The sequence below is a fragment of the Nilaparvata lugens genome, chromosome 8 (assembly GCF_014356525.2).
Source record: "Nilaparvata lugens isolate BPH chromosome 8, ASM1435652v1, whole genome shotgun sequence".
Classification (NCBI taxonomy): Eukaryota; Metazoa; Arthropoda; class Insecta; order Hemiptera; family Delphacidae; genus Nilaparvata; species Nilaparvata lugens.
The window spans coordinates 46,886,323-46,903,230 of NC_052511.1; the positions used below are offsets into that span (position 1 = coordinate 46,886,323).

The 16,908-nt window shown below is 35.2% G+C and overlaps 1 protein-coding gene across 2 annotated transcripts in view; it reads right to left on the reverse strand.

The window, feature by feature from the left end:
* Positions 1–3,317: 3,317 nt before the first annotated feature.
* LOC111044054 (probable ATP-dependent RNA helicase DDX27) overlaps positions 3,318–16,908 on the reverse strand; it is a 37,918-nt gene continuing 24,327 nt past the window's right edge. Inside the window, exons 11-14 of one of the 2 annotated variants that reach the window (XM_022329107.2) lie at positions 12,541–12,803; positions 9,503–9,762; positions 5,895–5,982; positions 3,318–3,469 (exon numbers count right to left, since the gene is read on the reverse strand). In XM_022329107.2, coding sequence (XP_022184799.2) covers positions 3,367–3,469; positions 5,895–5,982; positions 9,503–9,762; positions 12,541–12,803 — 714 coding nt within the window. In that variant the 3' untranslated portion in view covers positions 3,318–3,366. The remainder of the gene's footprint in view (positions 3,470–5,894; positions 5,983–9,502; positions 9,763–12,540; positions 12,804–16,908) is intronic. The other variant, XM_022329108.2, reaches the window with a different exon arrangement.

A 16,908-nucleotide genomic window follows, 5' to 3' on the forward strand; every position in this document is an offset into this window, starting at 1 on the left:
GTAATAGGGCAAGGAAAGTGAAAAACTTCACTTTATTCTGACCAATAATTTTTCATACTTTGTAAAATTCGTTGAATAATAATGAATGTCATTTAATGTAAATTAGTGTATAAACCAGAATGCTAATCTAATCTAAAACAAAAAATTGACGCTACATAGTAACACTAAAAAATAAAGGTATAAATAATATAAAAACATTGCAAAAAAATCCACCTACCTCCTCAATCTCACCCTTATGTTGATTATGTTGCTGTTTATGCCACCGATGTTGGAAATAATAAATAGACATTTTTCAGAGGGTAGGAGGAGGGTGGTGTTGGTGTTTGAAGGCCGATTGATGGAATTGTTGTTTGTTCTTATTCGGGGCCTGGGGGTGGGGTAAGGGGGTTGAAAGGACCCCAATAATTGTGGATAGAGAGTTAGGGGGTGGTTGAGGATGGGAGGGGTTGTCCAGAGAGGCGCCTCTTGATATTATTCTCAACTACTATTTTTAAGGGTGGTAGTGGAAGGCTGGATGTGTATGTCATGTGACTCCAGTCTCATTTTTTAACAATTCTTGTTTGTCTCACTGTTTTTATTCTTCTTCTTCTCCTCCTTATTTTTGTTTTTCTTCTTTTCCCTCTTCTTCTTCTCCTCCTTATTCTTGTTTTTCTTCTTTTCCCTCTTCTTCTTCTCCTCCTGTCTTATTCTTGTTGTTCATCTTCTCGCTCCTGTCTTCTTCTTCTACTCCTATTTTGTTTTTCCTCTTCTTCTTCTTCTTCTTCTCCTGCTTATTCTTGTTGCTGTTCTTGTTCTCTCTCCTGTCTTCTTCTACTTCTACTCCTATCTTGTTTTTCCTCTTCTTCTTCTACCTCTTCTCCTTCTCCTACACTTCCCTCGTCATCTCCTGTCTTCTTTTTCTCATTTCTTCTTCTTCGACTTCTTTTCCCCCTTCCACTTCGTCTTCTTCATCATCTTCTCCTTCTTTGTCTCCTACTGACATCTTCTTCTTCTACTCCCATCTTGTTTTTTCTTCTTCTCCTTCTTATTCTACTCTTCCTTGGTCTTCTCCTTCTTCATCATCATCTTCTTCTGTCTTCTTCTTCTCCTATTCTGTTTTTCCTCTTCTTCTTCTTCTCCTACACTTCCCTCGTCTTCTTTTTCTTTGCTTCTTTTCCTCCTTCCACTTCTTCTCCCAAATCTTCTTCTCCTTTTTCGTCTTCTCCTGATATCTTCTTCTTATTGAGTGAAAAATCACTCATCTTCAAATGCTTATAACTCTTTGCTATTTTCTCTTTATTTGTGTTCAATCTTCTAGTTTTTCAATAATTTAATCGTGGACTGCGACTACGCCCCGTTTTGGAAAGCCAATTTTCTGACTCCAGCTGTTTGAAGTCTAGAATTTAGCTGAATACCGAGCTCAGAAGTCGGCCCTCATAGGCTGAGGATCAACTGTTATTGGTGAGAATTAGCCAATCAGAGGTTCTGGGTGTCGGTCGACAATTGGTCTGTGTGAAAACAACCATCTACGTTCAATGTAATCGTATATTCAATTGTATCATAGTAACACACTTTTTTCTATGTATTTAAACACAACAAGCAGTTAATTAAATACCACATGTGTTAATACATCGCAGCTCGGGATGAATCAAGAAACCATCACCTTGTATCATTCTCTTTACTAGTAGTTCTGTGAACAGTAGACCTCACGCTCAGTAAGTTACATTGACCTGTTGTTATGTTTTCTCAAAAATTAATAATTTATCAATTTAAAATGTCTAGAAAAAATCCTAAATAAACATAGAGCATTCTGTCCTATCGTACCGTGACGTGCGTCCCGGAATGTGAGTGTGAGCGCTGTTATCAGGTCTGGCTGCAACTGTCTACAACGTTGATGGAAAGATACATTTTCAAGATGCAAAATTTCCAAAAACCTTGTATATACGTCGACGCGCAATTTAAAAAGCAACATACCTGTCAAATTTCATGAAAATCTATTACCGCGTTTCGCCGTAAATGCGCAACATTAAAACATATAAACATTTAAACATTAATGGATTTGCAATGGCAGTGGCTACATTAATTATTTGACTCATTTTCCTTTAAAGCTACTTGTTTCGAAGTTAATCGAAGAAAACAAAAAAATCAAATCACAAACCCCCTAATTTTTTACATATATATTATTTTATCAAGAAAACTGTTAATTTTATTGGAAAAATGAATATAACTAATATTGTAGTCCATAATGTAACGAATCGAATGGCATAGAATAGAACTATTTCCGATCAATGGTTACAGAGATAATTGATTTCCCGTGTTTACCTGCATTTTTCAAGTTTTAGGGGGTTGGGGCGGAAAGCTCCAAGGGGATTTCTCGGGACTTTTGGGAGAATGACCCTCTGGGAGGGTTCTATCGATGGTGGGAAATTCAGCTTTTATTTAATTTTCGGATCGAAACTGCTTTTTTGGACCTTCATTGACTGGGCTACTAGTAACACTAAAAAATAAAGGTATAAATAATATAAAAACATTGCAAAAAATCCACCTACCCTCCTCAGTCGCACCCTTATGTTGATTATGTTGCTGTTTATGCCACCGATGTTGGAAATAATAGACATTTTGCAGAGGGTGGTGTTGGTGTTTGAAGGCCGATTGATGGAATTGTTGTTTGTCCTTATTCGTGGGCCTGGGGGGGTGGTTGAGGGGGTTGAAAGGACCCCAATAATTGTGGATAGAGGGTTGAGGGGTGGTTCAGGGCGGGAGGGGTTGTCCAGAGAGGCGCCTCTTGATATTATTCTCAACTACTATTTTTAAGGGTGGTAGTGGAAGGCTGGATGTGTATGTCACGTGACTCCAGTCTCATTTTTTAACAATTCTTGTTTGTCTCAATGTTTTTCTTCTTTTTCTTTTTCGTCTTCTTCTTCTCCTCCTTCAACTCCAGTCGTATTCTTGTTGTTGTTCTTCTCGCTCCTGTCTTCTTTTTCTACTCCTATTTTGTTTATCCTCTTCTTCTTCTTCCTCTTCTCCTTCTCCTACACTTCCCTCGTCTTCTCCTGTCTTCTTCTTCTCCTATTTTGTTCTTCCTCTTCTTCGACTTCTTCTTCTGCTTCTTTTCCTCCTTCCATTTATTCTTCATCATAGTCTTTTTTCAGATAAGGTTACACATAGTCCCAAATAGGTCAAGTCTTGTAGTTGTTCACAAATTAACAGTCCTCAATTATTTTCACAAAGTAGATTTTTAAATTTAAATGCTTTGAAACCAAACAGATTCTAATGAAATCAGAATACTGCAATTAATCTATAAGTAAGGCTTTGAAGTATTGATTAACAAAACAAAATGTTGAACAAATAGAAAATTTATTGGATCATCATACATAACTACAACATTTATTTCCATCTTTTAGGTTTCTTAAAATCTTTCTTGTTGTTGTTGTTTTTATTGTTGTTGGACTTGTTGTTCCGTTGCTCATCTCTTTTGTGTTTGCTGGCACTGTGAAAAAATAAAATGTTGAAACATCAATTTATCATATGAATAAACAAATGAAAAACAAGTTTTAAAAAATATACATTCTTGAATATATAACCATAGAGAAACAATAGCGTAAGTAGATATCCCATGGTATAGGGAATTTATGTTGCAACTTTTACTGTTATCTCAAGCAGATTACTGTCGATTATTGTCAATTTTTACTGTTTTGTTGGGGTGAGAGTGTATGAACGGCAATATTTGGGAGACTGACTACCAGCGTCACACAGCTGCATGGGAAAGAACTACGTGAACTATCGGCTTGGGATAACAGTAAAAGTTGCGACATAAACGCCCTATACCATGGGATATCTACTTATGCTCTATGATATAACATAATAATATAATATCGGGGAACCGAGCTTCGCTCGTTATTTCTTTATTGACTATTGATAAACCGAACACAATTCTTTAAAATGATTGGGGAAGTACTAACAGGCACAGCCCAAAACTGTTTTTCCTCGAATTTTGATTATACACTATAAAAAATAGTCCAGAAAGTAGGTTAACTTGAATTCAGGTTCAATTTTCTGTTCAAACATTTGATAACAAAAATGTTCTATTTAAGATTATTTACAAACCAAATTGAATAACAAAATAACACTCACTAATCACTTAAAATTGTCAAATAATGATCAACTTTGAAAATTATGATATAATCTAGTTTAGAAGGATTATAATGTCATGTCAACAAATCAGTTTATTTTGATCAAGTCGATTAAATTGTCTAGATAATATTTCTCGCTGATTGATTACACAGCTGAAAATAAATCTGTTTCTCTCCCACACACGCATCTTCTGTTTCGACAGACGACGAAATTATCATCTGTTTTTCCAAGGATGAATAATTGTTATCCTTTTCATGTCCTTCAGCGAGTTTTCCCAGGGATGAGACCTAGTGCAATCGAATTTTCACATCATAAACCTACTATGTTCCAAATTTTGTGAAAATCGTTAGAGCCGTTTTTGAGATCCGTTGGACATAAATAACCAGATATAAAAAATATGAACAGATATACAGAAATTGCTCGCTTAATATAATAGGATATCATAACCCTATTTCGAACTTTTAAAATGTTATCTAAATTTGGGAGAGAAATAGTATAATGAGTATCCTTAGTTTTTATCTCTCGATCAGTGCTTCTTTGTAAAAATTATAAATAAATATATATTTTCTGCCTCTATAGAAGGCAGTGGCAAGGCAGAGTGTCGTCAACGCTGTTCTCCTATCTTTCTCCACTGCGATTATAACGTGAACCTCACTATAACTGTAGAATTTATGATATACAGTCGAACTTCTCTATAACGAACCTCCACTTAACGAAATCCTCTACACAACGAATTTTTTCCTCGTCCCCATGACATTTTTGAGTTTTGGCTGCTTATTTACCTCTATTTAACGAGTTTCGGACCTCTCAACAACAAAGTTTTCTCTTGACTTCAACATACAAAATGTAGTGTGTATAGGAAGCAGAGAGTCATTTTCAAAGAATTGTTTAGTTTCAATAATAATATGGACTAAATGACTAGAAATACATGGCAATTCAATTAGGAAGAAGATAGGGTGATAGACAGTCAATAGAGGTTGAAACACATGTCGGAAATTGAATGCAAGTTACTGGAAATAGACTTCCAAGAAGTTGTCATTCGTAGACCAGGCAGGTAAACGACTGGACTTTCTTATCCTTGCTTCTGTCACGCATTTCAATTTTGCTGGTTAAGTTACTGTACTCAGTTTCATTCAGTTTCTAAAAATTCGTGATCCGATTCTAAAACTAAATGTTGCTCATGATTTGCAAAGAAAGAGAATACAGCTTTGTAAATTTGATGATACTGATAACGCAGTGATAAAATGGGTGACTGTAATGCTCGAGAAAAATCGTCCATTGTCAGGGAATTTAATCAATGAAAAGGCTTTAGAATTTGTAGTATCATTGGGATACAGTAGCTTCGAGGCAAGTAACGGCTGGTTAGAAAAATTCAAAAAACGGCATGACCTCTCGTCAAAAAAGTGATATCGGGTGAAAGTGCTAGTGTTGATATGTACCCTCTTGTGAATTCTGGAATGAAAATGTTCTCAGAAAAGATCTAAATAATTATAAACCGAAAGACGATTTCAATGTTGATTAGAATGGTATATTCCTTAAATATTTTCCCAATAAGGCACTAAATACCGCCCAAATCATTTAATTACCGTCGTTGATATATTATAAGATCCATAAGATTGTGGCAGTTTTCTTGACAGAGCAACCTCTCAATAACGAATACCTCTCTGCAGCGATTTTTTTCTCGGGATAATCAACTTCGTTATACAGAGGTCCAACTGTAGTTATCATAGAATTCAACAACAAATGACATTTTTTGTGGCAAAGTGTTAAGGAATACTTACTCATATCTGAGACTCTTCACTTTCCTGTTGCTGACATCAGTAAGGTCAGAGTCAAATGCAGAATTCTTTCGTTTCTTGCCTCCAACTGCTGCAAAAAAATCAATAAATTAACTCAGTTTAACTAAATCAACCTAAGTACAGTATTACAAAACCACCTTCATCTTCAGTGTCTGACAGTTTATTGAATGTTATCATCTATATATATATATAAGCGAAATGGCACTCACTCACTGACTCACTCACTCGCAGAACTAAAAATCTACCGGACCAAAAACGTTCAAATTTGGTAGGTATGTTCAGTTGGCCCTTTAGAGGCGCACTAAGAAATCTTTTGGCGATATTTCAACTCTAAGGGTGGTTTTTAAGGGTTTAAAGTTCGTCTTTTAGCATGTATATTCTTCTTATTCCAATATCTTAGTTATAATTGAAATGTCCATACCATAATGTTAATATAAAACTACAATCTAGAGAGAGTACCTCTTCGAAACAGTTGTTCTGGTAACTAAATTAATAATTTTGTCAGGTTGGTATTCAGTTGAGTTGACTTTGTTAGGTTGGCACCAAATTGAAAATTGAAATGCATTTATCGCGGAAAAATTGATTGGGCACTGCTACTTCAATCAGAGATCCCTGGGAATATTATATTACTGGCCGTCCGGCTCGCTTCGCTCACCATATCCGTTTAGCCAGACGTTTAGTCTGGACCCCCGACTGGATCGTCCTAACATATGATAAAAATGCTCAAATGAAAAATGCAGGCGAGCGAAGCGAGCCTGCTGATCTCATTCTCGGACGATCCAGGGCGGAGCCCCCTGGCTAGACGGATATGGCGAGCGAAGGGAGCCTTACGGCTAGTTCTATTATATTCGGTTTTTAATCAAATCAAATTCAAAATTCCTAGTTAATTTATTTCTGGACTGAAAAGTGGACTCAAATCAATTCAAGTGGATAGCATAACCTATAACTTTTATTCATTCATAACTACCTTCATTGTATTATCATTCATCCCATCATCATCAACTAGGCTTAAAATACTTCTAGAAAGTCGCCTTTGTAAAATAATGAATAAATAAATGAAAAAAACTATAGGTGTTGAAAAATATATGTAATTTTTAAATAAACTCGTGATACATCTAGACAACATTCCAGTGTTTCATAAAGCCTGGTTTTCATTAGTAGAGTTAGTGGTCGAGTAACTGGCATACTAACTCTACCGAGCCAACTCTACTCTACTTACTTGGTCGAGTAACTGTTTTCACTACAGTTGAGAATAGTAGGTAAAGTGTGTTGTCTAGTGAACAAAACTACCCTTAAAATGTCAATACTTTTTAATAAATTGAAACTTCTAATCAATTTATACTTTTTAATAAATAACAATACTTCTTAAACTTGATAGCCTTCGACACGACACTACTCTACTAGCTCGAGACTGTTAAATGTGTAATACTTTTTATAAATTAACACTTATTAACACTATTCAAAAATTTTAATAAATTAATACTTTTTAATAAATGAAAAATACTTCTTAAACTTGATAGCATAAGGCACGACTCTACTCTACTAGCTGGAGACTGTCTTCATTAGCATAGTAGTGGTAGAGTAGAGTGAGAAGCGGTGGTGGGGGAAGGCAAGTGGTAGAGTACTATCCCACGGTGCTATCCCACTCTACTCTACTAAAAACTAGTACTCTACCATGAACGTTTTCATTGGGAGAGTTCACAAAATAGTTAGTACTTGCCCAGGAAACTCTACCACTAACTCTACTAATGAAAACCAGGCTTTATGGATTTAGATATCACTAAATCTCACCAACAACATTATCTAAAAAAAATATTTATCTATTTTAAGCGAGAGTCGTTACTTTTCAAGGCGTTTAATATCAAAAGCTTTTAGTTTCATCATTTTCCATCTGTAGAATGGCTGTATGGCTGGCCGCTATGGCTTCGTATAAAATGAGAGCTGCTATCCACAGATTGTCAGTTTGGAGTACGCGTGCCCGACCGGCAATTAGGAGGTACTGGGTTCGATTCCCGGGCTGACATAATTTTTGAATATTCGCGCTCATCGAATTTTCATCTAGCTGTTTACCCGGTTGTCAATATTTGCAGTAGCAGAAGTATTCGGGGTGAACTACAGCATTTAATTTGGATTTTCATTTGATAACAATTATCAATTGTTTGCTTTTTGCTAAAGGCAGTCTTGGTTAATTAATGCAAAGAAGTGATATTGTTAGTCAAGTCACAAGAAATAGGTATCAGCTGCAGGTAAAGCAGGCTAGATTGACTAGGACTCAAATGAACTTTGATTATATGAGTATAAAATTATTTAATAAGTTACCACTAGATGCTAGAAATGTTACCATTGGAAAATTTTAAATTATAATGCTCAAGTTCCTGAAAGCCAAACCACTTTATTCACTTCAAGAATAGCATGATCTGAGTATGGAAAGCCTTTCTTTCTACTTTCCTTGCCCTATTACCATAGGTGTAAGGAAAGTATTGCTTTCCGAAAAAATTAAGGTACCCCAATTTCTAAATTTCTATACGTTTCAAGGTCCCCTGAGACCAAAAAGTGATTTTTGGGTATTGGTTTGTATGTATAAATGTGTGTGTACGTGTGAGTGAGTGTGTGTGTGTGTGTGTGTGTGTGTGTGTGTGTGTGTGTGTGTGTGTGTGTGTGTGTGTGTGTGTATGAGTGTATGTGCGTCTGTGTACACGATATCTCATCTCCCAATTAACGAAATTACTTGAAATTTGGAACTTAAGGTCCTTACAATATAAGGATCCGACACGAACAATTTCGATCAAATGCAATTCAAGATGGCGGCTAAAATGGCAAAAATGTTGTCAAAAACAGGGTTTTTCGCGATTTTCTCGAAAATGACTCCAACGATTTTGATCAAATTTATACCTAAAATAGTCATTGATAAGCTCTATCAACTGCCACAAGTCCCATATCCGTAAAAATTTCAGGAGCTCCGCCCCATCTATGCAAATTTCGATTTTAGATTTCCAATTATCTTGCTTCAGATACAATTTGAACAAAAAATTTCGTGTGGAAAAGATTGAGCATGAAAATCTCTACAATTAATGTTCAGTAACATTTTCACCTAAAATTGAAAATAAGCTTGAAATTTGAGAAAATGGGATTATTGAATTGCAAACTTTTGGCAACTGTTGATTCTATTAAATCATTCACTATGAAGAGATAGCAGATTATTGTCCTGTCACCAGCTGGCTCTGATCTTTGAATGGTAGACTTGAGTTGCACGTGTACACTAGCGTCAATTGATCAATTTTCATAACGGCAAGGAAAAGTTGTGTGAGTGCGCCACACCAGATTTTTTATGACTTATTTAACTGTTTTAATGTAATTTCAGGTTATATCTATCTATTATTCATGTATAGAAGTTATATATTTTGCAGAAGCTTATTGTTATATGTGTTCAGACTTCATATTTATTTGTGTGAATTGTTTCATTCTGTATTTGTCTGTGTGACTTTTGTAGGTATTTTGTTTCTTGATGACTATGTATATTGCACTGTGTTTAATGACAGTAAAGATTTCTATTCTAAAGGATTAATTAAAACAAATAATAATCTACTCACCATTTCCATTAGCAACCTTATTAGCAGGATCATAGACCGCATTCATTCTCCTCTTCTGTCCTTTTCTCTTAGCCATTCTGGCCTGCAGTAGAGCCACCTTCTCCATCTCATTCTTCACCCTACTTTCGGCCGCATCTCCCACCTCCTTCTTCCCCCTCTTCCTGCCCTCCTTCCCCACTTCCAGCTCTCCCTCCTCATCCTCGTTCTTCCTCTTCTTACCTCCCTTTTTCTTCTCGCTCTCTCCTTTTCCCAACTTCTGCCTGCAAATGAAAATAAAATTAGTTATTCTCTAAAATAAAAACATAATATTGAATGAAAAAGACTGAGAAATTGTCTTTTTGAGAAAGACAATAAATATTGTCTTTGTCTTGAATTGTCTTGTCTTTTTCATTCAATATGAATAATTACCACAATATCAACTTCTCAACTACACAAAAAAGAAAAACATAATACAAATTGTTCTGGAATGACAAATCATCAGTATAATGAGGCTAATGTTCATTATTTCTTTAATATGTGAATATTTCATATTTTGGTGATAATAATGTGAAATATTTCTTCTATGTTTGGTTTTGAAGCATCTAAATTTAAAAATCCACGTTGTGAAATTAATTAATGACTGAAAATTTGTAAAGTGAACAACTACAAGACTGAACCTATTTGGGACTATGTGTAGCCTTATCTAAATTTGGGAGAGGAATAGCAAAAGGTTACCTTAGTTTTTCTCTCCCTATCATTTTGATGATGTACTTATTGTATCAATCAATAACAAATAAAGAATAATATCATAGAGAGTTTATCAGAGATTGACAATGGTGTAACAACCGAAACCGGTCTTTCTGCTTTTAATATAATCTGTGGTTTAGACGATTTCTTAGTGCCGGTTGCACAGAAGCTAGTTAAATTTCAACCGTGAATAATTCCACGAGAACCAATCAGAGATGGCCTTCTTGATAAGACGGCTTCTCTGATTGGTTCTCGTAAAGTTAATCACGGTTAAAATTTAACCGGCTGTTGTGCAACCGGCACAGTCTTTTAATTTAATATGAATAATAATTACCAGAATATCAACTTCTCAACTACACAAAAAGCCATAGAGAAAAGATAGCATAAGAAGATATCCGATGGTATAGGTCATTTCAAATCTAATTAAATTTTTTATTTATCATAATACCGTACAATTTTCAAAACTGAAACATTAGTAAAATACATTAAAGAATTTTTTTTCTTCTTCTCGACATAGACGTTGCCAACAAAACCAGAGGTTTGTATGCTGTAACGAGCATCAATCTTAGAAATCTAAAATCTTAGATCGTCCACTTTCAACTCAAGCATATAGTCCTATAGTGAGGTCCACGTTATAATGGCAGTGTTTGATTAGAAATGGTATTGCTATCCTTGTCTATCATTCAACAATGCGGACAGCGCTATCTCTTTCTCGCTAAGCTTTCTTGCCAGAACGTCTTTTAACAATGTAACAATGAATTGATAATTAACAAAATATTTCATCTGGATTATGAAAATTCATTAAGAAATTATTGAAAAATATATCTTGCTTGGAAAAATACAATAATTGATTATTTTAAACGAGAATGAACAGTTAATATTACATCAATAAACCTGTATCAGCTACCGTCTATAGAAGGTATTGACAAGACAGAGGATCGGCAACGTTTTTCTATCTTTCTCCACTTCCATTATAACGTGCACCTCACTATAGAACCGTTCGCACAAAAGCCGGTTAAATTTTAATCTTGATTAATTCTACGAAAAAATGTAGATGGAGGAAAAATGTTGTGTACATCACGAGTGAAAAATACTTTTTCTCCCTCAGGAAAATTGTTGCCCTCGGCTTCGCCTCGGGCTTCAAACTTTTCCCTCAGGGAGAAAAAGTCGTACTTTTCACTCTAGATATACAAATAACTATTACACTCAGACCAGTCGATTCTAGTCTCCGCGACTGTCACCATTTGATAACACATGCTCTCCACTAGAGTCGAGTCTCTTCTCGACCTGAGTCGCGTAAGTGTGAGTTGAGCCTAAGTCTCTCATACTGTGCCGTTCATTTCATAGCTATTAAATGCAAGGCAAATGAAGTTTTTATAGATTACTTCACTCAAAATTTCTGTTCACTAAAACTGTGAACCAATCATTTGCATTCAATCTTTATTGTAATTAATAAGTTTTCATAATATGTGAAATTTGTTGCATAATTAGCTGCTATACTGTAATTTATTGTAAATTCGTGTATAAACCAGAATGTATTGTAACTTACGTGAATAAATAATTCTTATTTCTTTTCACAAAGCAAATACTTTTTAACAATACAAAAACTTTGAACAATAATTATTTCGAGAACAATACAAAAACATTTATGGAAATAAATTGGAAGTTGCATTTGTTCAAATGCTAATTGATGAATAATTATTACTAATTTTTTTTCTAATTATCAATAAATCAGTGGTTTTTTTTACAATTTCTTAGTCTTTTTCATTCAATATGAATAATTACCACAATATCAACTTCTCAACTACACAAAAAGTGAAACTAGCAAGTCAAGCTGAACAAGTGAAGTTATATTTTAAATTGAAACTCAAGTATGGAGTAGCAGAAAGGAACATTTTCTTCAATAGACAATGCTTGAAACTGATAAATTCTGCTGCTCTTGTATTTAGTTTTAGTTTATCAGAGATTGACAATGGTGTAATAACCGAAACCGGTCTTTCTAATTATCAATAAATCAGTGGTTTTTTGACAATTTCTTTAGTCTTTTTCATTTAATTATTATTAAACGAAAATCCCAATTAAATACTGTGAAACACAGTAATATTAACTGTAATCTAATTCTGTAATATTTGCAGTAGCAGAAGTTGTCGGGGTGATAGCATTACAGCATTTAATTGGGATTTTTGTTTAATAATAATTATTTAATAATAATACAAAAACTTTGAAAGAGAATATAATATTTTCCTTTCCAGAAACAAATGCAAAATTGAAAAACACACACCAATAATCTTCGTCTTTCTTCTTTCACCTACCTCTCTTTCTCCTTCATCCGCTCCTTCGTACTCTGGAACCACTCCCTCGGTCTCTCTCCCATTCCCTTTCCTTTTTCCTTCATCAGGTTCTCCACTTTGTTCGCCTGATTCTCAGCTTTGGCCAACAGCCTCTCCGCCTCCTCCTCCTTAAGGATGGCTTCGATCTCCCCCTCCAGTTTCTCCACCTTTTTCCGATACTTTTCCAGGATTTCCACCGGAACGATCCGGCTTTTCACCGGGTTACGGGCGCGTTTTATGATTTCCTGTGGAATAGAACAAAATAGTATTGATTAGGAAATATGAATAGTAAAGAATAGAATAGGATAGAAATAGTCTTTTCCTACAGATACCTTGAAAAGTGACCATTTCTGCACTGATTGCAGGCCGCAAAGAATCACTTTTCCGCACTAGTGCGCAAAGTGAGTACTTTGCGTACTCCAGATTTGCAGCATGACAACGCAAAGTAGTTAGTAGGTTATATGGAGCACCAGTGCAGCAAAATCAAAATTAAGTTGGTAACAGTGACTGTGGTGCACGTTATAATAATATTGAGGCGGTGGATGACAGCAGTTGACAGCCACCACATTCAGCACACAGCCGCCTTCATTCATTTACTACTACATTATTCAATTTTAAATAAATTAAGGTTTTTATTAATAACAGCATCACACACACAAACATTTAATGGATTTCAGGGAATTTTACTCATAATTACCCACTTTTGATATTCAATGGTAACTGTAGGAAAAATTTAATGTGAAATACGTGCGCAAAGTTCCTCTGCTGCACTCAAGAAACTATTCCGCCCTCACCTACGGCTCGGGTTTAAACGTTTCTTTCGGTGCAGCAAACTGTCACTTTGCGCACTAGTTGCACAAATAACTATTATTCATCAGATGTAAGAAATACATTGGAACAGTGTCAATAAATTAAATATAAATAATTATAAATAACTAGGCTAGCATAGTATATCAACCATCAAATGCATAAGTTCTCGGCTGGAACTTGCCTATGTTCGAACATGAAATGGTTTTGAATACGGGTTTAATATTCATTAAATAAATATTGTTTAGCTACAACTATTCAACTATTTTATATTATGGTATAGTTATCAGGCTTATCATAATTTTTCAACCTTACGTCTTCAAATAATGTAAGAATTAAATCGTTTGGTGAATATTAAGACTAGGCACACACCAGTTCAAGACAAGACTAGTCACGATTAGTCACAATACTTCACATAGCTGCTTATGACGCAACACAAACTGATTAGTCATTGCAATTAGTCATGTCTTCATAAGCAACTATGTGAAGTATTGTGACTAAACGTGTCTTGTCTAGACTAACTGGTGTGTGCCTAGCCTTACATCAACAAATGAGGTTTTTCGCATTGGTTTTTATAGCCGTTTAAAAACCGTATAGACTTTGTCATTTACTAACGGTTGCTAATAGTTATTTGTGCAACTAGTGCGCAAAGTGACAGTTTGCTGCACCGAAAGAAACGTTTACGCCCGAGCCGAACATATGTTCATCCAATGATCTGACGTCCACTTGCACATATGTTCATCCAATGTGATCACAACCTCTAGAATAGTTATTTGTGCAACTAGTGCGCAAAGTGACAGTTTGCTGCACCGAAAGAAACGAGCCGTAGGCGAGGGCGGAATGGTTTCTTGAGTGCAGCAGAGGAACTTTGCGCACGTATTTCACATTAAGTTTTTCCTACAGTTACCATTGAATATGAAAAGTGGGTAATTATGGGTAAAATTGCCTGGAATCCATCAAATGTTTTTCTGTGTAATTTTATTATTGATAAAAACCTTAATCCTAAAATCCTAAAGTCCTCGTTGTCCTTGGTTATAATATATAATGAATAATAATTAGCGCGTGTGCTTGGTTGCACCTCTGCTCACTATAGCAGCCACAGCAGTCACTGTTACCAACTTCATTTTGATTTTGCTGCACTGTGCTCCATATAACCTACTAAGTATTTGCGTTGCCATGTTGCAAATCTGGAGTGCAGAAAAATTTTTCCCGCACTAGAGCGGAAAAGTGATTCTTTGCGTTCTGTAATCAGTGCAGCAATGGCCACTTTTCAACGTAACTGTAGGAAAAATATATTACAATTTATAATGATTTCCTGCAAGTTAGAATAGAATAGTCTGTTGGCAATATTTGAATAAATTACATTAAAATTAGGTTATGGTACCATTACACAGTTTACCAGGAGGCTGAATAGGAGGAAGCCTTTAGAACTAGTTTATAACAATTTGTTATAGTATTACATTTGCTCAAGTTTGAAAAACTAGGTTCAAATTCTAACGATTTATGATTGTCAATAGAATAAAATAGTTTATTAGTTATTAAATTAATTAAATGACATAAAGGTTTGTGATTTACTACAGGAAAACATAGGTCACAATATTCAGTCAATCATCGTATTATGATTCTCAAGACATAAACCAATATGTAATGTTAATAACGGGTGTTAGAGGTTTAGAACTTTAAATTGCAATAAATAGTATATTTCGCACCTAGGGCCGAAAATGAGACTTTTCCGGCTCGAAATCGGTTTTCAAGTCCGAGGCCGTAGGCCGAGGACTAGAAAAGATTGAGAGCCGGAAAAACATTTTTGCCCATGTTGAGAACGTTATTTTTCGCCACACAGAAAAATAAACAATATAAATATGAGAATAATTGTTTATTAGGCACTTCCGAAAGCAAAACAGGAAGGTCATAGCTCTAGCAAATCTGAGGTAATCTGAATATCAGGAAATTGTCAAGTATTTTTATTTTTTATTCTGATTTGTCTAAATAACCTGAAAGATTATGTTCAATTATGTAAGAAGTTGAGTTTATACTTTTTATTCTTCCAAATGACAATAAGATGATATTATTATAAATGTTTTGATTCTTGAATAATAAACACAAATAATGAAAAGTGTTTTGATCAGCTGTTTTAGCACACTTGAAATTTGGCCAATCTAAATGTAAACGTCAACAATGCTTGTTGTCGTTGACTTCAGAAGTTTAGGTTAGAAGTCTATCCTACTCTGAAAATCGAATTTGAATAGTTTATAATATATATCTTATCTGTATTTTATTCATCCAAATAAAATGATAGTATCTTATTGCAGAATACTTATTCAATTCTAGAAGCATAAACTGATTCCGTTTCATAAACCATTTTGTAAACACGTTCACATCAAATCAGAATCAGCTGACTTCAAGGTTATTTTACAGCCCTAGGGCCGTAAATCTTTTACCGGCCTGGTCAGAAAACAATCATTTTCGGCCTCCATATGGCGCACGAAAACCAGCTCATTACATCCAAGTGGGGCGAAAACAAAATCAAAAATTGTAGTTTAGTCATTAGTTTTGAAGTGTAAATTGGACTTTTTGAAGTGAAAAGTGAAATCTAACCTCATTCTTTTTTGAAACTTTTATTTGCAAAAATTTGAGAGAAGACAGTTTTGGGCTATGCCTGTTGTCTTCTCCCAATCATATTATAATTATGATTTGTGATTGTGAATAAAAATGAATGAGTGAAAACAACAATGGATTATTCGATTGACATAATTTTTTTTAATTAGAAAGATAATATTGTGGCGTTACCGTACATTTTGAATATTATTTCTGGCATATGACCGCCACGGCTGGATCGGATGTAGTCTAATGTGGACGTCCAATTTTTCTATAACTTTTTCCAACATTTGTGTCCGTATATCGACAATAACACGGCGAATGTTGTCTCCAAAATGGTCGAGCGTTTGTCACTTGACTATGATTTATGACACTCACACACACACACACACACACACACACACACACACGTCACAAGACAAATGACTTCAAATAGCCCCACAGAAAGTAGTCTAGCGGTGTTAAATCACAAGATCTTGGAGGCCAATTCACAGGTCCAAAACTTGAAATCAGGCAGTCACCAAACGTGTCTTTCAATACATCGATTGTGGCACGAGCTGTGTGACACGTTGCGCCATCTTGTTGGAACCACAGCTTCTCGACATCAAGGTCGTATATGTGCAAGTGCAAGCTTGGTTATGCATGAGCAAGGGTGCAGATGAGAAATAAAATTTGGATTTGTTCAATTGGAAGGAACACTGACACTGAACGCGTGCACTTGCTGGTTGCGTTCAGTGTAAGCAGCTGCATGCAACTCACAACGTGTTACAATGGCACTTATCAAATTTTGTTTTTCGGCTCATCCATGATCTGACATGCACTTGCACATATACGCATTCAATGTGATCATACCCTAACGAACAGTTAGGCTCAACTCACACTTACGCGACTCAGGTCGAGAAGAGACTCGACTCTAGTCGAGAGCATGTGTTTTCAAATCGACGT